Source organism: Anolis sagrei, chromosome 2 (assembly GCF_037176765.1).
Source record: "Anolis sagrei isolate rAnoSag1 chromosome 2, rAnoSag1.mat, whole genome shotgun sequence".
NCBI lineage: Eukaryota > Metazoa > Chordata > Lepidosauria > Squamata > Dactyloidae > Anolis > Anolis sagrei.
Window position 1 is genome coordinate 140,213,868 of NC_090022.1, and position 26,709 is coordinate 140,240,576.

At 42.8% G+C, this 26,709-nt stretch overlaps 1 protein-coding gene across 1 annotated transcript; it reads left to right on the forward strand.

Moving 5' to 3' along the window:
* The first annotated feature begins 4,354 nt into the window (after positions 1-4,354).
* GPD1 (glycerol-3-phosphate dehydrogenase 1) lies at positions 4,355-23,151 on the forward strand. The gene is made up of 8 exons (XM_060764036.2): positions 4,355-4,439; positions 8,692-8,869; positions 15,010-15,150; positions 15,860-15,998; positions 17,391-17,503; positions 18,572-18,805; positions 21,230-21,336; positions 22,369-23,151. Exons 1-8 carry the CDS (start codon positions 4,399-4,401, stop codon positions 22,463-22,465), a joined length of 1,050 nt encoding a protein of 349 aa, XP_060620019.1. The 5' UTR covers positions 4,355-4,398; the 3' UTR covers positions 22,466-23,151.
* Positions 23,152-26,709: the final 3,558 nt, after the last annotated feature.

Below are 26,709 nucleotides of genomic sequence, written 5' to 3' on the forward strand. Positions count from 1 at the left end.
TGGGAAGCTTTCCATTTAGTTCAGCCTGAGTCAGAGGAGCCCTTGTTCGTTCTACTGCGATATATTACTTTGGTACTGCTAAAGCCACATGATACCCAGTCAACATTTTCAACAGGCAAGAAAGTATGATGGTGTGTCCCACTTTAGGGACCACCTGGGGAGATCACCCTTCTTGAAGACTTTCTGTGGTCATGGAACCAAAGACTCAAGGGTCGGAAGGGGCTTCGTGGCCATTGTGTCTAACTCCTTTGTGCAGGATCTCCAGCTAAAAACTCCTAAGCAAAATTCCCAACAAGTGACTGAAAGAAGAAGAAGACATAGTAAAGCCATTTTTCTCTGCTATATTCATTTTCTGATTGCAATCTTTGTTGAGGTGGAAGAAAGTATTTAAAGTGAGCTCTCCTGCCTCATCTGGAATGGTATGGCTCATTTCTCAACACATTCTGCGCATGCAGGGCTTGCGTAGGTGTGCTAGAGAAACATGAAAAAGGAACAAACAAGTTGTGTTATGCAAAGGAAGAAGCAAGAACGATCTAATTTTGTTGCAGTAAAAACTAAACAAAATGTGTAAATGTGTTGCCTAGAAACAACTGATCTGCATCGCTGATTCATTGACAATGGCACAATCTCTTAACCAGACCTGCCCATTCAAAGGATGCTACACATGGCAGCCTACTGATGGGCCCATGTGCTTAGATATGAAATATTATATTATTTTGTATTCTGAGCATCATTAAGATGTATCTGAGATATACTCTCTTTTTGTCACAACAGCCAACCAGGCAGAGGAAATGAGCTTGGCAAACTCAAAGGCTGGTGGACAGTTATGGGTGAATTATTATTATTATTATTATTATTATTATTATTATTATGGAGCCCCTGGTGGTGCAGTGGGTTACACCCTTGTACCAGTAGGACTGAAGACTGACAGGTCACAGGTTCAAATCGGAGTAGAGTGAGGAGCTGCTTCTGTCAGCTCCAGCTCCCCATGCGGGGATGAGAGAAGCATCCCACAAGGATGGTAAAAATATCAAAACATCCAGACGGCCAATTCTCTCACACCTCAAGTCGCTCCTGACACAAAATAATAATAATCATCATCATCATCATCTTTATTTGTATACTGCCCGATCAATCCAGGCCAGCTAACACCTCCCAACAAAGGATTCCCCCAGGCAGCACCCAGCCAGGCTTTGAAGCTGAAAAGCCATAAATGCTAATCAAGGTGGCCAATTGCAACATTCACAATTGCCTTAAGCAGACAAGAGTTCTTTCTCCCTCCCTGGACATCCCACAAATATATATAAACCTCACTTGCCTAGTTTCCAACAGACCTCACAACCTCTGAAGATGCCTGCCATAGATGTGGGTGAAACGTCAGGAGAAAATGCTTCTGGAACATGTTAGCCTGGAATCATAGAATCATAGAATCAAAGAGTTGGAAGAGACCTCATGGGCCATCCAGTCCAACCCCCTGCCAAGAAGCAGGAATATTGCATTCAAATCACCCCTGACAGATGGCCATCCAGCCTCTGTTTAAAAGCTTCCAAAGAAGGAGCCTCCACCACACTCCGGGGCAGAGAGTTCCACTGCTGAACGGCTCTCACAGTCAGGAAGTTCTTCCTCATGTTCAGATGGAATCTCCTCTCTTGTAGTTTGAAGCCATTGTTCCGCGTCCTAGTCTCCAGGGAAGCAGAAAACAAGCTTGCTCCCTCCTCCCTGTGGCTTCCTCTCACATATTTATACATGGCTATCATATCCCCTCTCAGCCTTCTCTTCTTCAGGCTAAACATGCCCAGCTCCTTAAGCCGCTCCTCATAGGGCTTGTTCTCCAGACCTTTTATCATTTTAGTTGCTCTCCTCTGGACACATTCCAGCTTGTCAATATCTCTCTTGAATTGTGGTGCCCAGAACTGGACACAATATTCCAGATGTGGTCTAACCAAAACAGAATAGAGGGGTAGCATTACTTCCCTAGATCTAGACACTGGAAAACTAACATCAACCAGTGATTCTGCCCATGAAAGCCTTTGACAGTACATCAATCCTCCAAAGTGCTCAGGATAGGCTATATGGATACCCTCTTGCTCACTTCTCAACATGCGACTGATGTAAAGGCACCCAGTAAGTTTCATAGCTTAGTGGACGAGCTGAGCCTGGATCTTCCCAATATTTTCCCATGCTAGCTCTCTTCCACAGTGCGATGCAGTTCATTCACACTGTACCTTTGACAGATACAGAGGATCTTTGGGAGGGGGAGGTTGGTCTTATTGTCTTCCCTGAGGAAATTCTCTAGGTTGTGGGCAAAGGGGCTCAACCTGCTATTCTGGAAATGCAGAAAAGCTAATAAAAACTCTGCTTTCTAATCACATAGGGAGGAAAGCCGTGCCCCACAATGACTTGCTATCAGAAGTGCCCTTTGCTCTTCCAGCTCTCCAGGCTGAACTTTGCTATGTGACAAATAAATCAATAAATCTCTGCCAGGGAATTCTTCCATATGGACTTTAAAGGACGGCAGCTCACATAGGGGCTATGGTGGGGGAAGTTTATGCTTGGAAACCCAGAAACTTTGACTAACACTGAATTTAAATCCACCTGATCTGAGGAGTCTAAAACAATAGGTGTGAGGAGGATTCAGTCCTAGAGAAAGACTAATATGGTGCAGTCTTCAAGTCATGCAAACCATAATATTTAAACCCAGATATAATTTTCAAGTCATGCAAACCATAATATTTCAACCCAGATATAATTGTGGGCCTAAGAATCGGTTCAATAGGACTTTATTCCTAGCTGTTGAGAGCCTACAGTTTTAGCTGTAAATCTAGTCTTCTCATGGTGAAGGAGTGGAGCCCCCAGTGGTGCAATGAGTTAAACCCTGTGCCGGCAGGACTGCTGACCAAAAGGTCTGTGGTTCGAATGGGGGGGGGTGAGCTCCTGTCTGTCAGCTCCAGCTCCTCATGCGGGGACATGAGAGAACCCTCCCACAGGATGGTAAAACATCCCCACAGGCGTCCCTTGGGCAATGTTTTTATTTCTTCAGGGAGGGAGTTCCAGAGACGGAGTGATCACAGAGAAGAAGGCCCCGTCTCTCGTTCCCACCAATTGATGGGATGGGACAGAGAGGAGGGCCTCTTCCATTGACCACAGTGCATGGGATGGTCTATATAGGGAGATGTGATTAGGCAAATAGCCTGAACCCGAACCCAAAGAAGGAAAGAGAGAAAGAAGGTTTGAAGGAGGGAAGAAAGGAGAAGGAAGAGCAAAGAAGTACAAGAAGGAAAGGAGGAGTGAGGGAGAGAGGGGGAGGAAGGAAAGAAGGAGGGAGGGAGGGAGGGAAGAGGGAAGAAGAGAAAGGAAGGAAAGAAGGAGGGAGGAGAAAGAAGGAAGGAGAGAAGGAGGAGAGAGGAAGAAGAAAAGAGGGAGGAAAGGAGAGAGGGAAGAAGAAAAACGAAGGAAGGAAGGAAGAAAAAAGGAGGGAGAGAAGAAGAAAGAAAAGAGAAGGAAGGAAAGAAGGAGGGAGGGAGGAAGAAGAAAAGAGGGAGGAAAGGAGAGAGGGAAGAAGAAAAAGGAAGGAAGGAAGGAAAGAAGAAAAAAGGAGGGAGAGAAGAAGAAAGAAAAGAGAAAGGAAGGAAAGAAGGAGGGAGGGAGGAAGAAGAAAAGAGGGAGGAAAGGAGAGAGGGAAGAAGAAAAAGGAAGGAGGGAGGGAGAGAAGAAGAGAGGAAAGAGGAAGAAAGGAATGAATGAAGACGAGAGAGGGAGGGAAAGAGAGAGGGAAGTGGGAGAAAGAGGGAGGGGGGATGAGGGCAGGAAGGAACGATTGTATGTGCTTCTTTCACTCCTGTGCCCCCCTCCGCCCCCCTCCTCCCCCCCCCCCCCCCGCGGTGCAATGGGTTAAACCCTTGTGCCGGCAGAACTGAAGGCGGACAGGTCAGAGGTTCGAATTTGGGGAGAGCGCGGGTGAGCTCCGTCTGCCAGCTCCAGCTCCCCATGCGTGGACATGAGAGAAGCCTCCCACAAGGATGGTAAAACATCAAAACATCCGGGCGCCCCCTGTGCTATGTCCTTGCAGACGGCCAATTCTCTCACGCCAGAAGCGACTTGCAGTTTCCTCAAGTCGCTCCTGACTCACACACACACAAAAACCCTCCCCCCGCCCAGGCCTTTTTCCTCAGGTGGATTGTTTGGGGCCCAAAGCCTGCCCTTCAGGGACGGGAGTGGGGTGGGCGATGAGAGGTTCGGAGGGGCCTCCACAGCAGGTGGCAGCGCCCCTTTTTCTTTCTCCTCCGCTCCCTTTGCGGCCAGGAAAGGGTGTCGGGGGCGGGGGGCGGAGCCTGGGGGTCCTTATATTGCCTCCCGGGGGCCGGGGGAGGGACAGGCAGCACTTGACAGTCGGAGGCGATGGGAGGCAAGAAAGTTTGCATCGTGGGCTCCGGCAACTGGTGCGTGGGGGCCTCAGAGGCGCGAGGGAAGGAGGGAGGGAGGGCAAGAGGGGGGCTCTGCCTTGGCAGCGCTGTGTCCATAAGCCAAGCAAGGGGGGGGGGCAGATCAGGGCCCTCTTCCCTGGCGAGAAGGCTCAGGTTCCCCGAAGGCGCGCGAGGCCCGGGCTGATTGGCAAGAGCCTGACCCGCGCGCGCGCCTCCCGCCACACACTTGCTTGTCCTATGGACTGAGCGCAGCCAAGGCAGCCCTGGTTGGGACCGGGATGGGAGTCCGCCAGGGATGGCATGCCCCATTCCCTCCTGACTCTTATTCAGGGGAGGGACCGGCCAAAGCCTTCGGAGCCTCCCTTGAGGAAGAAATCCCTGCCAAATCCATGTCGCCGTCACAAGAAATAGAGATGACTACTAGGGAGGCATACAGAGACACTCTTATCTGAGGGAAAAGTCGTATAGCACTGTATAACACAATTGAAAAATTTGTTCCTGGTTTGAAAGTGTTCTTTCCTGTTTAATTGCGCGGCACTTACTTCGAAAGTAGTTGTTGCATTCCAGAAACTTAGTTTTTGTGGCTGCCACAAACTAGGTTGCATTGCTTGAGACTTAGGAGGGATCCTGGATTCATCACAGAGCCTGGGAACCTTGGTTTCAACAGTGGCCAGGGGAGCTTTTATTTATTTATTTATTTACTTTATTTCTATACCGCTTTTCTCAGCCCTCAGGCGACTCAAAGCGGTGAACAACATCAGTACAAAATATCACAAAACAAGTATAGGGCAATTAAAAACAATTATCACATAAATCATTAACATCAGTATAACAATCATTAGCGCCTCAACAGTAAAATCAGAATCCAGTCTCGTCATCCATTATTCCATATTCCTATGTTCAATTACACTGTTTAATCAAATGCTTGTTCAAACAGCCAGGTCTTCACTTTCTTCCGAAACCCCAGCAGGGAGGGGGCCAATCTGATATTTGCAGGCAGGGCGTTCCACAGCCGAGGGGCCACCACTGAGAAGGCTGTCTCTCGTCCCCGCCAAGCGCGCCTGTGATGCAGGCGGGACCGAGAGCAGGACCTCCCCAGATGATCTTAGTGTCCTAGTCGGTTCATAGGAGGAGATGCGTTCGGAGAGGTAAGTAGGGTCAGAACCTTTTAGGGCTTTATAGGGTTTTGCACAAGTACAACTTGTGCGCCAGTTGCACCAGTACCTTGGGAAGTCTGACTTTTCCACAGTGGTCCACGCTCTTGTTACATCAAGAATAGACTACTGCAACTCACTCTACTTGGGGTTGCCTTTGAAGACTGTTCAGAAACTTCAAATGGTCCAATGAGTAGCAGCCAAGTTTCTTGCCGGAGTGGCATACAGGGAACTAATAACTCCCCTGTTACTCCAGTTCCACTGGCTGTCAGTCTGCTACTGAACACAATTCAAAGTGCTGGCTTCAGCCTACAAAGCACCATACGGTTCTGGCCCAGCTTACCTGTCTGAATGTATCTCTCCCTATGAACCATCAAGGAGTTTAAGATTGTCCGGGGAGGCCCTGCTCTCGGTCCCACCTGCTTCGCAAGCACAACTGGTAGGAGGAGAGACAGGGCCTTCTCAGTGGTGCCGGCTGTGGAACTCTCCCCAGTTAGATTATATCAGTGCCTTCCCTCCTGGCCTTTAGAAAGAAAACAATGACATGGTTGTGGAACCAGGTCTTTGGCCAGTAAAGTAAAGCAGTGGAAAAAATGAGGGAATATGTGCAATGACAATTGGAATGGTTATGATTTACCATTTTGGATCATGTGATTTTAAGGTTTTGATTAGGTGTTTTTAATTTTTATACTTCGTGTTTAAATGTCCTATTCTCTTATGGTGAATTTGACCTATTGTATTTTATGCTTAGTCATATGCTGTTTGATTTACAATTTGGTTTATATATGTAAGACACTGAATTTGGCCATTATTTTTTGTAAACTGCGTTGAGCCTCCCCCAGGGGTGAGAAAAGCAATTTATAAATACTGCAAATAAATAAATGATATTAGTTGAAAAACATTAGAGCAAAATGTGCTGCAGAATGTCCCTCCAGTAAAAAAAACAAAGTTTTTTGCAGTTTAATAAACTTTTCCCATGTTTTTATGATCGAACCAATTAGGAAATGTCATTTCTAACCTAGGAACAAACAGTTATAAGGTTTGTTTTTTAGTATATTCAACCAACTTTTGGGAAATAGTCTATTTTAAAACAAGGAGTGGAGCACTTTGGTAGCCTGTAAATGGTCTTCAGAGTGACACAGAACTCATGGTTGCTTTTGCTGCAGCAGAGGGGCAAGTTCCCTCTTGCCCCAGTCACAGAGGGGACAGATTAGGCCCAGGGCTCTCCCTCTCCTGGGAGTCTGTGTATGGAGTTGCCCTCTTCTTGTTTAGGTCCTTCTCGTCTGAAGGGGTTTCCTTCCCAGGCCCCTCTTTGAACTGCAGACCAGGCCCTGGGCCCCTCTTCCACCAAGCTATGCACTGGCTGTGTGTCCGTGCTGGCTCTAGCCTCCAACCAGATTCTGCCCTCTTCTGTTTAATCAGACTTTCCCAACCTGGGAAACTGCAACTCCTCTTATCACCAGAGGTTGGGTAAGGACCATGGGAGTTGCAGTCAAGCCCTCAAGGTGGGGAAGGGCTGTGTTACTTGCAACAAGTAGCCTCAGGAATGGTTTTAGGGCCAAGAATCCAACTCTTCATGACCTCCCTGTTGGTAATGGCCACCTCCAGCTCCTTCAAGGTCAATCCAGTCACTTCAAGGATACCATCCATCCATCTTGTCCTTGGTCGGTCCCTCTTCCTTTTTCATTCCATTTTCCCCAGCACCATTATCTTCTCCAAGGTTTCCTGTCTTCTCATGATGTGGCCAAAGTACTTTGCCTCTAATATCTTTCCCTCCAGTGAACAGTCAGGCTTTATTTCCTGGAGGATGGATGGTTGGATGTTCTCGTGGTCCAAGGCATTCTCAGAATTTTCCTCCAATTTTCCTCCAATTTTCCTTCCTTCACTCAACCTTCCTTATGGTCCAGCTCTCATCCATAGGTTACTATGGGGAATACCATTGCTTTAACTATGCAGTTCTTCCTTGCCAGTGTATCCAGAGGGAGATACTGTTAATTCATTTGAATGGCTAAGGGCCCTTCCACACAGCCATATAACCCAGAATATCAAGGCAGAAAATCCCACAATACCTGCTTTGAACTGGGCTATCCGAGTCCACACTGCCAAGTGGGATTTTATTCAGCTGTGTGGAAGGGGCCTAAGAGAGTTCCCTTAGCCCCTTCTACGCTGTTATATAAAATCCAGATTATCTATTTTGAACCCGTTTATATGGCAGTGTAGACTCATATAATCCAGTTCAAAGCAGATAATGTGGATTATCTAATTTGATAATCTGGATTATTTGGCCATGTAGACTCATATAATCCAGTTCAAAGCAGATAATGTGGATTATCTGATTGGATAATCCGGATTATATCCTAGTGTAAAGGGGGTCTTTGTCACTCAGATGAATTAATAAATATCCCAGTACATCTGCAATATGTCCAAGCGTTTCCCTATACAGTCAATTTTAACATAGGCATTTAAACTTACCTTTCCTTGGTATGAATGGTTTTAATGTCTTTTAATCTTATTTCGCAAAAGGTTTTCTGTGGGGTCAGCAAGCAGTGATGAGCTATTAATATTTTTAAAAGGGAATTATAAGAAGTATTACTCCCCTTTGTTTCTACATATCTCTGTGACAATGGATTTTCATGCTTCTTCAACTGAAAACCAAAACCAGAAACAGATTAAATATTGAAAATGACATGTGTTTGGAATTAATTAAAACTCAAACTGTTAATTTTTTAAGCATGATAATGAGTTACAATTTCAATCATTGGATTAAATATGGTGTAAGATTACATTATTTTGAATGATGCTATACTGAAAAATCTATTTTTGTTGTGTTTTCATTTACCCAGCAGCCTATTTTAATGAATCGGGGTCACTGGTTACTTTGCCTCTATAAAATGGGGTCGCAACTTGAAAAAGGTTGGGAAATGCTGCTTTCATATAAAAGTGTTTAATGTGAACACTTTTCATGTATCCTGGTTCCATTCCACACTGGCATTGCTCTAACTTGAAGATTCTTATTCTGCTCAAAGAGTACGGAAAAGCTGCACACAGAGGCATGGCTTCAAAATTCCTTTTGACATAATCTCCCTTTCCTCTTCCTTCTCTGTTACTTTCAGGGGTTCGGCTATTGCTAAGATTGTGGGGAGCAATGCGGCCAAACTGGACAAATTTGACAGCACTGTCAACATGTGGGTGTTTGAAGAGGAGGTTGGTGGAAAGAAACTGACTGAGATCATCAACACACAGCATGAGAATGTCAAGTACCTGCCGGGACACAAGCTGCCACCGAATGTGGTACGTTTGGAAGCAAGACAGGGTGCGTGGGTGGGTAGTGGCAACAAGCAACACTGTTGTGCAGGTTGGGTGGATATTCCTAGTCCATACTGGACTACAACTATAAGCTTTAGCCAATAAAATCAGTCCTGAGGGATGATGGGACCTGACTCCTACACATGTTAATGAGGCCGGCCAGCATTAGCCACTCTGACCTTCAGTCGAGGACATTTGGACTTGCCTGATCCTAACTCAAGAGTTGGACTTTCCAGATATTGGAGCTCTCCAGATGTTGCTCGATTTCATTTTCCTTCAGTCCAAGCCACCCTAGCCAATAGTGAGGAATGTTGAGAGTTGTAGTCTCATAAAATCAGGTTTTTTAAAAACCATTTCAGACTACAACTCTTTAAAAATTATGTGACTGGCTATTGCTAGATGATGCATTCTGGGCGTGTAATTTAAAAACCCAGTCTTTTTTGAGGTCTTCATCTGGAGGACCACAAGTTACCCATCCATGATGTTAAGCTGAGGTCTTGGGTCAGAAGCTGGTATCTTCTCATGCAAAGCATGTGCCTGACACCAGTAAGCAATGGCTTCACTCAAGTGAACTTAAAAACATCTACCAGGCTCATATGCCACATGCTCCAAACCACAATTTGTTCATCTAACAAATTACTGAGTGTTTCTTTAAAGCAGTGGTTCCCAACCCATGGTCCGTAAGAACTAAAATATGGTCTGCAGCCTCACCATTACTATACTGTTGCAACAAGAACAACTGGTCTCACGAAACCCTCTTATAGTGCCAAGGCTTATTAAATATGGTTTTCTGTGGGTGAGCAGATGGCAACTACTGGATAGCATATGTTCTGTGGTCTATCCAATGCAATTTCATGAATCAACATCCCAATTAACCAAACCGAATCTAAAGCTGACCAAAAACTGATTTATATGCCTTTTGGTACTAATGTTGAAGAGTGGTTCCTGGTCAAGTGGTCTGTGGTCAAAGTGGTCTCTGTTCAAAAAAAGGTTGGGAATCACTGTATCTTGCAGTATATCTTGCAGTCATCTGTGAAGAATGGCATCGTACAAAGGAGTAGCATCATCATCTCCCATCGCAAACAGAAATTGTGGTTCTGCACAACACAGAGGCAAAGGCAAAGCTTTGTCTGTCTGTTTTTAAATTCTGAAATGCCCAGAAGCAGAAATAGTGGTTGTTTCATTCACAAAACATCTCCACAGCTGAGTGAGAGATATAAATGCCTGTCGCTCCCAGTCCTGGTGGCCAGAAAGAACTATTCTACTGATCAATGGGCAAAACTAGAGGACTGTGTGATGCTGCCACCGCCATCTTAACATGGAGTGTGTCCTGCCAGATCTTACAAACATTTAGTTCCACTGACAGGGTGAAGGAGGAATTTTAAGAATCTCCCACTCGAATCTGCAGAGATTTAAAAGTGTTTTTAATGAACTGAAATGTGCTGAATGCTGAATGCTGAGAATGTAACTTGTTTCACCCACTGCACAAAGGACTTCTTTGTTAGGGTGATTCGTGTACTGGCAGTAGTTTGAAAACCAGCATCTCCTTCATTATCTGAAGTGGGGGGGGGGGGGAAGCAGCAAGGAACAAACACAAAGATCCTGGGGAGAGTAGATGAAGAATGAATATTGTGGAACATAAACATAATGACAAAAGCAGAACAGTTGGTTCTAGAGGACCTTCTTTCTTGTGCAAATCATTGAATATCTTTGTTGATAGTTTTCCAATTATTATTAAGAACAGTTTTGCAGGGGAAGAGTTAGCACTACTTTCATTTTAATATAAACACTGGAAGATGTTTGTATCTCAGAGACTGTCAGTACATTGTTTATCACCCAAAGGACTTTGGTGAAGGGACATTCTCTCATGTTGGTTAAAGCTCAGCAAAACTCATACGTATTTCCTTGAAATTCCTAAATCATTCTCACAATGTATACATACAAAGTTACTTCCTTTTCCAGTTTAACCCTTTCAGGATTTTTGAGTTCCATTTATTATTATTATTATTATTATTATTATTATTATTATTATTGACACAAAAACACAGTATGCCACAGCAAATGAGATCTATATGCAGGATTTTGTATCACAAAATCACAAGTCGAACACTTCCCAAGCGTCTAAGACTGTGTGATGTATTTTCAAATGATGCGCGCAGATCCAAGTAAGGTGGCCTTTTGCAATTGACAGATTGTGACTTTGTCGATGTTTATTGTTTCCAAATGCCGGCTAAGATTATTACTATTATTATTATTATTATTATTATTATTATTATTATTATTACTCTGTTTTACCTCTTCTGAAGAAGACTCAAAATGGCTTGACATAAAAGCACGAGAATTTTAAAGCTTTGTGGCATGGGAGCTGCTTTCTTTTGCCAGAGGCAGCATGACAAGAATGGTGGCGGTGGTTGTTATTCTTTAAAACAGGTTGAATGGTTGGTGAGTCTTATGTGTTAAGCTGTGCCCTGACATAAATCTTTCTGGGTAGGACTACCTCTTGATAGAGCAAGCATTCACAGATGAGATACTCTAACCCACAGGATAAATGGCAGCTCTCCAGGAAGGACTATTCCATCTGTTGTCTGTATATCTGAGCTGGTTGTTTCTTTTCATGTCCCTTGTTAAGCTTCTGATTGAATAAGACTGTATTGTTTTTATTCCATCTTTTGATTTGTGTGTGTTTAATTTACTAACATCCCAGCTCTAATCATAAAGCATGCTGCGAGTCTCTTCTGATCAGGAATGGAAGTGTGAAGGAAAAACTCCTAGGATTTCATAGCACTGAGCCAAGGCAGTTAAAGTGCCAAACTACATTAATCCTACAGCATAGATGCCTACCTACAACAGGCAAAGTAAACAGTTGCCGCCTCCAGAGGCCCCTACTTCACATATGTGAGATGCAAAAAAGAGAGGATGAGGAATGCAGATATAAGCCTGTCTTACCAGTTACTCCCATCAATAAAATTAAAATCATAAGAAAACTACATTCTGGTTTGAGATTTAAAAAATCATTCCCGGATGTCTTTTGGAAGAATTTTTGAACTGGTTCTTAGAAAATTCAAAATGTTTTTATTTACTTATGCAAGACTGATTTGAGCTGTTTGTTGATACCAGTTGAACTGCACTTCTTTAAAGCACAGGAACCTCTGTTTCCTCTTTCCATGTTTTTTCTGCCCATAGTACCATATACTCTGTTAAAGTAGGTTTTTTTTCTCAAGAATACATATTTTGTTGACTGAGGTCCTTGTTGCTGTTGTGTGCATTGGTTTCTGACTTACAGCAACTTTAAGGTGAACCTGTTACAGGGTTTTCTTGGCAAGATTTCTTCAGAGAAGCTTGCCACTGCCTTCCTCTCAAGTTGTGGGTTTCCATGGCCAAGTATTGAGGATAATGGATCATGACCTGTTAGGATCACTAACAATCAGAGTATATAGATCATGAACTGTTAGGATCACAGTCTAATCAGGGTAGCAGAAATTATTTGGTAATGGATGATCGCTGGACATGTAGATGTTTTGTTTCTGTTGGATGCTTTCAGCAAACAGTGCTGCAAGAAGACTTCTTTTAAAGATATTTAAAGATACATTTCTTGTCAAGGGTTAAAACTTCAAAAACGTTTCAGAGAGTTTGTATCTTGTACTTATAATCTTATTTCTTCATAAACTATGTTGCTTTATACAGCACTCTTTAGTAAGAGTTTACTTTCGACACAACACAAGCCTCAATAGTTTCTAAGTTTCTAACATTAGCTTCTGTACACTGACAGTCTTCTATACACAAGGTTCACTCAACACTTCTAACAGTCATTCCTCAACACTGACATCTAACAGGCTCAAGGCTCAACTGTCATTTTGTTTAAACCTGAACATTCTTAACTGTCACTGAGCAGTCACGTGACCTGCAGCCCCTCCCACTGTTTTAGGTATATAGAGATAAGGAAACTACAAATCAAATAAGACACATTCTTCAGGTTATAAAACTACACGTATTAAAACAGACAAACATCATATAGAGAAAGTTGCTTGAGAAGGTTGCTTCTTCCAACAAAGTGGAGACTCAACACAACACTGGCTCTCCTGTATTCAATATTAGTATATTTAGCTTGACTTTATGGAGAAGATTCCAAAGCAATGACCAATAAATCGCATTATGTAATAATATCATAAAATGTTTACAATTAAAAGTTGAAGTATTAAAATGACATTGCCACACTATATACAGAAAAAGTCCCATACTTATCCTTGTAATTTTCCCTCCCCTGCCAATCAAGAACTTTTGATGAGATCCTGATCCAAGGTCCATCCTATACAGAGATGAGCTTTACTGGGAGCAAGGCTTTTACAGTAGGGGTCCCAACATTTGCAGCATTCTCTTCAGAGATCTATTATGTCCACATCACCCTTGTTTTCATGTAACAGTTACAAAAGAGCATGTTGGTTACAAAAGAGCATGTTGGTTTCAAACTGATTTATATCCCTTTTGGTACTAATGTTGAAGAGTGGTTCCTGGTCAAGTGGTCTCTGGTCAAAGTGGTCTCTGGTCAAAGTGGTCTCTGGTCAAAAAAAGGTTGGGAATCACTGTATCTTGCAGTATATCTTGCAGTCATCTGTGAAGAATGGCATCGTACAAAGGAGTACAACTATCGCTATCTCCTTATCCTGTGGTATTTGTTCAGATTATTGTGGATTTGCGGCTGTTCATTTAGCTACCTGTGGGTTAGCATATTGTTTCACCATTAGTTTTGGTTTATTATTTTGTTCTTGATTGGAAACCACTGTGATGACTGTCAAAGAAGAATTGTAATGATCTATGGTTTGCAAATGCTTTAAAATAACATTTAAAATGGCAAAGCATTTGAGGGTGCTTGCAAGATCCATTAGAGTAGATTTCCCTTCCCTTTCCTTCCCCACCCTCCCACTTCTCCTTCCGTCAGGGTTGGAACACAGCAGGGCTGGCTTGTACATCTTCCAGGAGAATAAAGATCTAAAAACAGGTTGCCTTGGTAACATAAGGAATAAATAACCTTTCCTCTGCCTGCTAGCTAATCTGGTTTCCTAGTGCCTCCAGAGTGCCAGGGAGCCCACTTGGTGAACACATGCTGGGTCCATGCAGTGAGATGAGATATTATAGTGTCATGTTTTGCTCATTCAGTGAAGAAAGCACCATGAAAACTGGTAAATGTTGTCCCTGCTGCCCCCGGGCCTGGGCTCTCCATTTCAGTCTGCCCCATTACTACAAATTCTGGGCTTAGTAAAACTTTTTTAACACCATGATGCAGAAGATAAAAAATATCTTGGATTGTAGCTCCCAGCATCTCCCAAACAGCTGCAGAATCCCCAGTGTCTTAATTCACAGATAAACTTTTCCAAATTCTGCCAGCTGCCAAAGTGGGAATATCTTTTCAGAGATCGGTTGCTTATCAGGTCAGTTGGAATAACAGTCTGGAAGTTCAGCAAGTCAGTCCTTCTTATTTATCTCTCAGAGGAGGTATTGTGTGTGAATTTCTGCATTCCAACAACCTTAGCTTTGAACCATTTGAAGTGGCAGTAGTCTCTGGCTCTTATAGTTATTTGACATTTAGTATTTTTTTCAGCAAAATTCAAGATTTCCAAGGTTGGAGTTTCAATGACCACTAGATGTTCTGTGCTCCTTCTTGCCCTGATGAATAGAGGTAGAAAAGACTAACAAGCATGTAAACACATCAACATTTGCATACTTTATTCTGTGGAATTACTTTCCTTAGGTTGTGAGAGAGAATTGGTCATCTGCAAGGACGTTTCCCGAAGGACACCCAGATGTGTTTGATGTTTCACCATCCTTGTGGGAGGCTTCTCTCATGACCCCACATGGAGAGCTGAAGCTGACAGAGGGAGCTCAACTACTTTCCCTGGATTCAAACCGCTGATCTACTGATCAGCAGTCCTGACAGCACAAGGGTTTAACCCATTACACCACCAGGAGCTCCACTTTCCTTGGTGCACAATTGAAAGGAATTTTGTGTTTGTGCAGCAGGTCTCAGTTAAACAGCTGACATTTCTGTCCACCTGTCTCCTGTCCTTTAGTGAAGATCCCTTTTCAGACACCTCCTGATGTCTTTTCTCCACCTTCTCCAATTGCTACAGGTGGCAGTGCCAGATATCTTAAAGGCCTCAGAAGGTGCTGACATCCTTATGTTCGTAGTGCCACACCAATTCATTGGAAAGCTCTGTGACCAGCTGAAAGACCACATCAAGAAGGATGCAATTGGGGTCTCACTCATCAAGGTAAGAGGAAGAAGTGTGTGTGTGTGTGTGAGAGAGAGAGAGAGTACATATATATACATACATACAGACACACATATATATACAAATTAAATGGGTAGGGAATTGTAAAAAAGAAGGGACACGTAGCCATAAAATGGGGAAGGTACATCCTGTGGCTATTCTTCCTAACGTTTAACGCTATATGAGTTAAACAAAGTAACTTTAAATAAAAAGGCAATTAGTAGTTGTAGTACCTTGTAGTTGGGAGATGCCAGTATGAAATACAAAAAGACCATCTTATCGATAAATTCAATATCTGTGAACCGCCCTGAGTCCCCTTTGGGGTTGAGAAGGGCAGTATATAAATACCGCAAATAAATAAATAAATAAATATCCACATTTTCACTTACCCACATTCCAATAAATCTTCCTCCTCAGAAGTTTCCATGGGCCTCTCTAGGTTTCCCAGAGCAATTCTTTGGTTTGCTTCCAGCCCAAGTACATTCAAAATATAGCTTCCTAATTATCTACAGTTTCAGGGTTCATAGGGGTCTTAGAATGTACTGCAGACTGTGCTTTTAAATGCCTGAGTGCCAAAGATAATTGGAGAAATTGAAGGAGACCTGTTGAGTCAGAGTTCACCTTGATCACAGATAGTGGGCTGTTGCAGGATTCTCAGTCAAGGTACCTCACAAACCTGGCATAACTAGTACATTTGTTTGGATTGCAGGGGGTTGACGAAGGCCCAGATGGGCTGAAGCTAATATCAGACATCATACGGGAGCAGCTAGGCATCGAAATGAGTGTGCTAATGGGGGCCAACATTGCCAATGAGGTGGCAGAGGAAAAGTTCTGTGAAACAACCATTGGTAATGAGTTTGTGCTTATTATTAAGGGAATTAAACTACAAGCTAACTTCTTGAGATATCCATTAACAGATCATGTTTTGCCAAGTTTTGTGTAAGAGCATTTGCATGCTGGTATACCAGATGTATATTTGCTATATCTTATCCCAGACAGTAAAGATGAATTTTTAGGTTAAACCTTATTGCTAGCCCCAACAAAAACAGACTTAATTAATCAACTTAATGCCAATTTACCAAGTTCCTATTGCTTCAGTGGATCAATTCTAGAGAGGCTAGCATTAGGATTTAGATCCATTGAAGCAGGAAGGGAAACAGGTGCAGCGCCTCTGACCAGTTAGCTCACAGCTTTCCTGAGCCATCTTCCTTTCTCATCAGCAGGGATCCAAGTGAGCCACTCAGCTGGTGGAAAATTGGTTGACTGGGATGTGGATCACTTGCAAATTTTCACAAGGATGAGGTACAAATGTTGAATCCCCCTGACACAGCAAGAAATGCTGATATTATATAGATCTTGAAAATGGACTATAGCTTGCATAAACTCAGTCTGTGACCAGATTATTTGGAAATTGCTGAGAGTTGTTCAAAAAAGTAACATTTAATATTTTTGTAAATGCAGAGAAACTCTAACCATCCTTGCTGAAAATGCCATTATCCACCTACTCCAGTACAAACCCAACAATGGGAGCAGCACAGAAAGGATAACACAGTGGGAAGCTGGTGGTGGACTGTTATTGTGAGTTCAAAAAGGAACAGGAGAAGTTCCAAGATAGACTTGTTTGTCCATCTAGGTCAGTACTGTCTACTGAGCCAAGTCTCTTGGAAAAGTGGACTGGGGAAATCCAGATAGACATCATCACCAAGCCATGAAATTCACTGGGCAACCTAGGACCAGTCAGCTTCTCTTAGCCTGACCTTCCTCACAGGATTGTTGTTAGGATAAGTGGAAAGATGCATGAGGTCCATGTATGCCCAGGGAGCTTATGAAGTGATCTCTAACTAGCAACAGTGTAAGTTAGGCCAAAGAAGGACTCACAATTTAGTGAAATAATATATACACAAAGCCTCTGCATTGATCTACTGTCCCATCAGTTGTAGGTTTCCCTCAACCTGGAACCTCTCAGATGTTTCAGATTATAACTCCCATTATATTCTAGTAAGTGCAGCCAAAATGTGGAGGACACAAGGCTGCAGAAAGACGATAAAGGCTTCCTGGAAGTAGGTTTGAGTTTGGAAGAGTCTTCTGTCTGAGACCTTCAAGAGGCAAGATCACTCAGAGTGGATAATATTGAGTTACATAAATTGACTCAGTCCATCTAAGGCAAATCTCTGTATCAGCATGATGAAAAAGTTAGACCCTTTTATACTAAATATCTATGCCTTCTTGTATCTTTACAGGCTGTAAGAATATAGAGCATGGACAGATTTTGAAGGAGCTGATGCAGACTCCCAATTTTCGAATCACAGTGGTGAAGGAGGCAGACACTGTGGAGATTTGTGGGGCTCTCAAGGTGCGGGGATGGTCAGTTCATGTCAACCCAGTGGGGTGCATCCTGTTGTCAGAAGAAGTCCTATGGTGGTTGCCACACACCATGTCCAGAGTCCTGTGTTTCCATTACACTGAACATAAATCCACTGAAGTAGAAAGTGGTGGGAGGGGGAAAAGTGTCAAGGTTGCAAGGGAAGAGAAGTATTGGGCTGCTCAGACCTAGCAGGCACCGTCAGTGCGATTTAGTGGTTTGAGTTTGGCAAGGACATAGAGGAGCTTTAAATCTCCTCAACCATGGAAACCCACCTGGAGACCTTTGCCAAGTCACAACCTCACAGGAATGCAAAGGAAAACCTCTTAGAACAAATCACCTGCTTTGAAGTAACCACAAATCAGAAATGACATACAACAGCCAGCCAGACGATTTGGCTGCCTTCCATCACAACCATTGTACAACTCTGGAAAACATTGCTACTACTACTAAAGGGTACTATTAGTCTTCTGGTCTGTTAGTCCCCTCCAATCTGACAAACTCCAGATTTACTGGAGAATGGTTCCCATCATCTTATGGCAACATGACTAACCAGGATAATGGTAGTTGTGCCCAGAAAAAAAATCTGATTAAATATTTTGAAATAACTGTGATGGCAAGATCTGTTAAGATAAAAGAATAGATTACCTGGGGATGTGGTGGACTCTCCTTTCTTGGAAGTTTTTAAACAGACATTGAATGTCCATCTTTGTTTAATCTGTGGATTCCTGAGCTGGCAAAAAAAACGCATTAGGTTGTCATTGTGTTCCCTTCCATAATTCTATGGATCTATCTTGTGTATTAAGCTAAAGAAAGTTGGTTTAGGTTCTCTTTCCCTCCTTCCAGTCTACTGCCCACACTCGTATTGTATGGCACCACTCAAAATCAATAGACATAGCTTTGTAGAAAGTCACTGTCTTTTGGTCTTGCCATGAAGCTTGTGCAGACTGGAGACATAAAGGAACATGGGCCTCTCCAGCAAAATGTGTCCTGAATTAGGTTTGTTGGAGAGAGCTGGGCTCCAGCTGCCACTCAGCCTTCTTCCCTGCTTTTTCTCAGAACGTGGTGGCTGTTGGAGCTGGCTTTTGTGATGGATTAGGCTTTGGAGATAACACCAAGGCTGCAGTCATTCGCCTGGGCCTAATGGAGATGATCGCCTTTGCCAAACTCTTCTGCAAGGGCAGTGTCACTTCTGCCACCTTCCTGGAGAGCTGTGGGGTTGCTGACCTTATCACCACCTGCTATGGGGGCCGTAACCGCAAAGTGGCCGAAGCGTTTGCCAAGACAGGCAAGGTAAGTGACACCATTATTGTCTATCCATAGGGTTGCCAGCTATTCCTTCTTAAGAGCTACCTCCATAGGGTTGCTAGACATCCCTTCTTAAGAGCCCAATACTTCAGAACACTACAACCCCATGGAAATATCTGATAATCTCCCCCATTTCTGATTACATAAAACTTTCAACTGTTTGAAATGTTTCAAATATTAGTAATCCATAAACTAAATTGATAGTGTTATTCTGTACTGCAAATGAGAGCTAGGTTTTTGCTTAACAGCTTACCAGGCATATTCATGGCGAAGACAGATTTTAGTGGGGAATTTTCTGGTAATAATTGACTCTGAGGCAGAAATCTCTTGACAGCTTGTCTAGAAGTAATCTTCTCTTCAACACAGTGGATCCCAACCAGAGACCAATTGACCAGAAACCACTTGACCAGGGACCACTTGACCAGGGACCATTCTGCAACATTAGTACCAAAAGAGTTATGAATCAGTTTTTGGTCAACTTTAGATTCGGTTTGGTTATTTGGGATGCAGATTCAAAAAATTGCATTAGATAGACCACATCAGTTCTAGTTTCTGATACAGAACATATGCTATCCAGTAGTCACCATCTGCTCACCCACAAAGAGCATATTTAATAAGCCTCGGCACTATAAGAGGGTTTCGTGAGATCAGTCACTCTCGTTGCAATGATGTTGTAACAGTGAGGCTGCAGACTGTATTTTAGTTCTTGTGGACCATTGGTGGTCCACAGACATATGTTGAGGAGCACTGCTTTAACATGAGGGGAATTTCTTCTACCTATACTTGAAAAAGATGATTTTGTGAGTCGCTGCGATGTATTAGCTTTTTTGTATGTCCACAAATCAACCTTTATTTTTTTCTATTTTGACTGAGTGACTGTAACTGTGCTTGGAACAAACTGATCAGCATGTTCGCTCCACATGCTTGTTCCATTTTTTCTATCAGGAGCCAGCTTAGAAACCTATAGTCCTTCAGATATTATTAGATGCAGCCCAAATCATCACTCACTATTGGTTGTGTTGATGAGGGTAGATGGGAGCTGCAGATCAACAACATCTGAAAGACCTCATGTTCCTCATCTTGCTTCTGTTCTTGTGCTTACTTCCACTGGAACTATGAATTGGCTGCATATTTGCTACTTGGAGCCTGGGGAATACTCTTTGAATTAAAGAACAGGCTGTCCCCAAATATGTTCTCAGAGACTATAAGAGAGTCATTTATTTTCAGTACTTGAACTGAACCAAGCTCACAATTTTGTCAAATGGAAGTCCACTCTTCCATTTGACAGATGCAGGCAAAACACCAGGAAAGAATGCTTCTGGAACATGACCATACAACTCGAAAAACTTACAGCAGTGATTCCAACCATGAAAGCCTTCAACAATAGAGTCCACTCTTCACTTTCACAGATTGTTACGTCTAATTTCATTTGAAGCAGTACATCTGAAAGCTTTGCTGATGTACTGAACATCACCCAGAGATCCAACTTTAAAATTTAAGTCATCTTTTGCCCACATTTGTTTTGAAAGTGGCCTATGGTATATTACAGAGCTGAGATTGAACAAATAGTCAAATACTCTCTAATCAAGATTTCAGCATCTACCTTAACAATGTTTTTGATGTTAGATGTTGCAATATTTGTTTTGATTACCACACTGAGGACTTACAAAATCTGGAATACTCTAGCAGAAACTGAGTTGTCCGAGTCTGGACTGGATTATTCCCCCAGGATAAAAGAACTTAAGCCTGGCAGTCCAAGCAATTCGGGCACTATTTTTAGACACAGTGAAGCAGCATGTCATCCAAGGAGCATACCATAAGATACCTTGCAGTCTTTTAGAGGCCACTGGAATGCTTCCTTCAAGTTGTCTGTAGTTTTATCAGAAAAGAATCCCATGGCACAGCCCATCAGACTGCATGGGAGTGTCCCATGTTCCGCAATGAGCAGTTTTAGGCCTGATTAGTACCCAGATAGGAAGCCCTTTAGTAACTTCATGATCTCCATTTTTATCTATACAAGAGAACTGCAACAACAGGCTTTCTTGACTTGGAGTATAGCTACTCCACATATTTATGTTAGTTTTAAATTTTTATGAGTGTAGTTGGTAAGGATGGTGAGAATTATGTTAGAGGTCTCTAGCAGAGATACGCCCACTCTCCCTCATTGAATATTTTTGCAGTATTCTCTGAAGAAAGAAAAAAGGTTCTTGAATCAGTTTCTCTGCAGGGTGAATATGTCCAGAAACAGAAACCACAAGAAGAATGGCTTCTGTTTTTGGATGTTTTTACCTTACTGAGTAGAATATCAAGGTGGACCATTCTGGCATCATTCAATTTAGTTTTTAGAAAAAGAGATATGTGGCTTCAATTATTCATATATGGTCTGGGGCTTCATCTTCCCCTTTGCAGTCTATTGAGCAGCTGGAGAAGGAGATGCTCAATGGGCAGAAACTACAGGGCCCCCAGACTTCAGCAGAACTGAACCACATCCTCAAGCACAAGAACCTGGTAGATAAGTAAGTACTCATGATTTTCTCTCAGTTTGCTTAGCATCAGGATCCCTTGGCACTCAACAGATTCCAGTGGTTACTGACTGTAGTTGTGCAAGCTGCCACATGCTTATTTGCAAGATTTTGTGTACGTATTACGTAACTTGAACCAGAAGAAATTAAACCTGTGTATTCTGCATAAGGGCCCCCTGGTGGCTGCAGTGGGTTAAACCACTGAGCTGATGAACTTGCTGACCAAAGGGTTGGCAGTTGAAATGCAGTGAGTGGGGTGAGCTCCTGCTGTTAGACCCAGCTTCTGCCAACCTACCAGTTCGAAAACATGCAAATGTGAGTAGATCAATAGGTACCACCTGGGTGGGAACATAACAGCACTCCATGCAGTCATGCTGGCCACGTGACCTTGGAGGTGTCTACGGACAACACTGGCTCTTCGGCTTAGAAATTGAGATGAGCATCACCTCCCAGAGTCGGACACGACTAGACTTAATGTCAAGGGAAACCTTTACTTTTACCTTTGCTATTCTGCATAGAAGAAAATGCTCTAGTTTAATCTTTTCTTGTTCATTTCCCAACATTGATAATGCACAATTGTGCCCTTAAATTTTAAAATGTGGCTGTGCCAATTTTCTTTTTACCAGTGGTAAAAAGCGCAGTGAAAACTTGTTACCACTAGGGAAAATGTGCAAACCTCCAGATGTTGTCAGACTACAACTCTCATGAGCCGTGGCCAAGTTAGCCAATGGTGAGGAATAACAAGCATTTGATTTTAAGAACATATGGAGCTCCACGGGTCCCTTATCCCCACCTTACACCAGTTAAATGTAATTTTTGTATTCATTAGGGGTTCCAAAAGAACAGGGCAATAGTATGTCCCTCATTCTTTAAATGTGGCATCTCACCTCAACAGTTTTAAAATTGTTCAGTGGCTCTGGTGGGTACTCCCATTTGTGTCACAGCAGGTTCCCAGTTCCCATCCTCAAGCTCTCCTGCAACCATGGGACTTATTCAATTTGTTCTGGTTTTTTTTTCTCCCTGCAGATTCCCACTCTTCACTGCTGTCTATGAGATTTGCTATAAAGGTAGACCTGTCACTGAGTTTATCACATGCCTGCAAAATCATCCAGAGCACATGTGATGGGCCTTGAGACTAGTTCCAGCAAGCAAGGCAGTGGGAGGATCTTGCCATTTGCTGTCACCCCAACATGAGGAGAAGAGGGACCCAAACAGAGCTCTGGGTAATCCAGGGATGTCAAAAGCATAGGATCCACCGTAGCAACCAAATATGGAATTGCTTTGCTTTGACTATGGATCCCCATCATTCACCAGTCCTGCCTTTGATGTCCACCAAGTTGCTTCAACATGCAGTCTCTATTTTGGTTCTTGTTGGCTTAAGGCAGCTCGTTTTCCAGTCGCTGTAACAGACAAAGCTTTTGCTCTGATTTCTTCCATGTGCAAAGAAAGCCTTCATTCTAGATCCTCTGCTCCATTCCTCTGCCTTAATTTGAACTTCTCCAGCTGTGGATTTACGTTTGATCCCTCTTGGCTTTAGTTGCCATCCAAAAGGTTTATCAAATCCAATACCTATCAGTAGAAAAGAGGAACAAATACTGTCCCTGCCTTTAATGGCCAGGCCTGGAGAATAAAAAAAAAACAAAAACATCAGGCATTGTTAAGAATAGCACTTTGTAATGAGTTCTCTATTGCTTTCTCTGTAGACAAAGATGTCTGGCCTCAGCATCGCTGGTATCTAGAGCAATGGGAACCACAGCCATTAATGTGAATATTATGTTTTGGAAGAATAAATATATAAGTGAGAAATTAGTTAATTTTTACCAAAAGCATTTTTTTCTGGTTCTAGACTACACACAGGCCAAAACTGGGAGGGAGAAACTGAAATCTCCGTTACCTGGACGGTGAAGGGGGGACTCAGTATTGCCAGCAAAGGCAGAGAATGGCTCTACCTTGGTCCTAGTGCATTTTCATCCTTGTATTGTCATGGGGACATTTGCCATTCACCTGTGAACTGAGCACGTGACAGCATTTGTACACCAACTGAGTATTCTGGCAAGCACATTACTAATTTTGTTGAGCCACACATGACAGCAGCCTTGGGGTAAATACTGGTGGGAGGTCTCTTACACACACTTTTGGTACTAAGCCCACATCACTCAGGAAAACATATCTGTGAAATCTAAGGTTCCTGGGAGCTGAAGTCCAGCAACATCTGGAGGTCTGTATGAGTTCTCCCACCCTGTGCTAGATTATTGATAGAACTGAGGTTTTTTATTTATCGTGTCAGGCAACCGAACAGTTGTATTACATTTTTGACAGAACAAACAAACATGCAAAAGACAGAGTTTGCATGCTTGGTAGTTGACTAAATGTCCTTTGACCAGTATGTGGCCACTTGGAGTGCTTCTGGTGTTGCCGCAAGAAGGTCCTCTATTGTGCAGGTATCAGGGCTCAGGTTGCATTGCAGCAGGTGGTCTGTAGTTTGCTCTTCTCCACACTTGCATGTCATGGATTCCACTTTGTAGCCCCATTTCTTAAGGTTGGCTCTGCATCTCGTGGTGCCAGAGCGCAGTCTGTTCAGCGCCTTCCAAGTCACCCAGTTTTCTGTGTGCCCAGGGGGGAGTCTCTCATTGGGTATCAGCCATTGATTGGGGCTCTGGGTTTGAGCCTGCCACTTTTGGACTCTTGCTTGCTGAGGTGTTTCAGCTAGTGTCTCTGTAGATCTTAGAAAACTATTTCTTGATTTAAGTCATTCGCGTGCTGGCTGATGCCCAAACAAGGGATGAGCTGGAGATGTCTCTGCCTTGGTCATTTCACTATTGCTGCTACTTCCTGGCAGATGTCAGGTGGTGCAATATCAGCTAAGCAGTGTAATCTCTCCAGTGGTGTAGGGCGCAGACACCCCGTGATAATGCGGCATATCTCATTAAGAGCCACATCCACTGTTTTAGTGTGGTGAGATGTGTTCCACACTGGGCATGCATACTTAGCAGCAGAGTACCATAGCGCAAGGGCGGATGTCTTCACTGTGTCTGGTTGTGATCCCCAGGTTGTGCCAGTAAGCTTTCGTATGATATTGTTTCTAGCACCCACTTTTTGCTTGATGTTCAGGCAGTGCTTCTTGTAAGTCAGAGCACAGTCCAGAGTGACTGCCAGGTATTTGGGTGCGTTGCAATGCTCCAGTGGGATTCCTTCCCAGGTGAGGTAAGAATTGAGGTAACAGGTTACAAATGTTCCGAGAGGCCCTTTCTATACTACCATATAAAATCCAGATTATCTGCTTTGCACTGGATTACATGGCAGTATAGACTCATATAATCCAGTTCAAAGCAGATAATGTAGGTTATCTGCTTTGATAATCTGGATTATATGGCAGTGTAGAAATGGCTGGAGAGTGGTGGAACTTTTGCTTCTTAGCTGGAAATATTCTCCAAAGCAGGAAGCTTGCAGACCCAAATGATGGTGGGAATGAGAGGGGCCACAGGGTTCACCCACAACAGTAGCTAGCATGTTTCCCACTTTCTGAAGCAACCTTTACAGTCCGGTCTGATCCCTCATGGCAATTTAATCTGCTGATGCTGCAGGAGTTGCTGTGTCTTTTATTAGACACTCAGTCTCATTAGACACCCTGTGACCTTTCTATTTAGCCAACAAAATAAATACATCAATGTAAATGGGGGTGGGGAATATGCTTCTTGTGTTCCAATTGGTGTGACATAGGATGTGGCTTTCCCGTTTCTGATATGGGGAAAAGTGAGAGGAGTTAACTGCCGCTCGCTCTAGTAGGGACTGAGTGGTTTCTCCAAAGCTTTTTCCAGTCCTTGTAGGTAATTTTCCCCAGCTTTCTATACATTTCCGTTTCTGTACAAAATGGATCTGGCTCCCTGCAGAGAGAGACACTCCACACATTCTGTAGGTTATCACCTCTGCTTTGAGAGCACTGCCATAAAGGTGATTCACTCAAGAATTGGCTTCTTCAGCCAGATGCCTCTAGCTTGGAAAGGTAACTTTTGAGAAAGCTCACTTCCCTTGACTGCATAGGTTAAGGGACTCAAGGAAATGTAATTCAAAAAGCATGTTTTCCATACTCTGCTCTAACACTAACAACCATCCATTCTTATACATTAACTTTTGTGTGATTCTCTTATTATAAAAAAGGCTTAAGAAAGAGGCCAATTGTTCTTAAACCCATTGTCTTAATATGTCCTTGGACTAAAAAAAACCTACTGAGGAAAATCTGGAAAGAGAAACTGTGGAATTGGAATATATCCACAAACTCCAGTCCATTGACATTGAGTTGAACAGAGACAATGGTTTCCTGACACACTACATTCCTGAGGGCCCTCTTGGCCCATTTTTCATGTCTCCTTTCTGGTTCCCAGTCAGCATCACACTGCATTCCACCATTCACAGAGTACACTCACTTTGGCTTTAAGCAACATCTTCCCTTTTGTTTTTTGTCCCCCAATCACTGTTAAAACTGAAGTTGTCATGTTTCTTACCACACCCACACATTTTCCATTTCTATGACTATTCTAACAGTGTCCCTAAGCATTTCACTTCATGCATTTGACAAAGGAGCCTTAGTCTACAAAAACATGTTTGAGATGGAAAATCTATAAGACACCTTTCCAACCTGATATCCCATATTAACATAGCCATGTCTTTGAAGTGAACGTATATAGTGAGCCACTAGGTGGCCTCTCACTAAAAATGAATAAGGTGGAACATCAAACTGTTTTCAGGTAACTTCTAACTTCTAACATCAGTTCTTTGCACTTCTACCTCTATGTACTGGACTATTTACATAATTCCAATTGGGAAGTCAGGTTTTGCAGAGGAATATAAAAAGGGGTTCTTGCCCCAGTAGGGTTACAAACAAAATTTCAAACAGAAACCAGCTGGTGCCAATTATAAAGAGAATATGAGAATTTCACAGCCCAACAATTTTAATGTCGCACTCTAGCTTTTGTATGTACCGTTTTCATAACATATCTTTAAGAACACCAGCATTAGTATCTGATAGTCAATTTTATTGAAGGTATGACAATTTTAGTAATTGAATATCTAAATTCAATTGACAAAATAATCCCATCAGATAAGACCTTTTTTTTCAAGTTACGCTGGTTTCAGTATAAAATCATATGAAATGCGTCCAAGTTGACAATGGCTAGTATAGTGCTGAACACTATGGCATATCAAAGGAATAGAGAATGTTCTCTAACTGCTTAGGACTGCACAACAAAGATAATAGAAGTCGGAAGTCCAACAACACCTGGAAGTCCATGTCTTCTCTATTGCTGATATATAGGAATTCAGAGTAAAAATTACCAGACCCATGGAATATTTTTACGTATTATATATAAT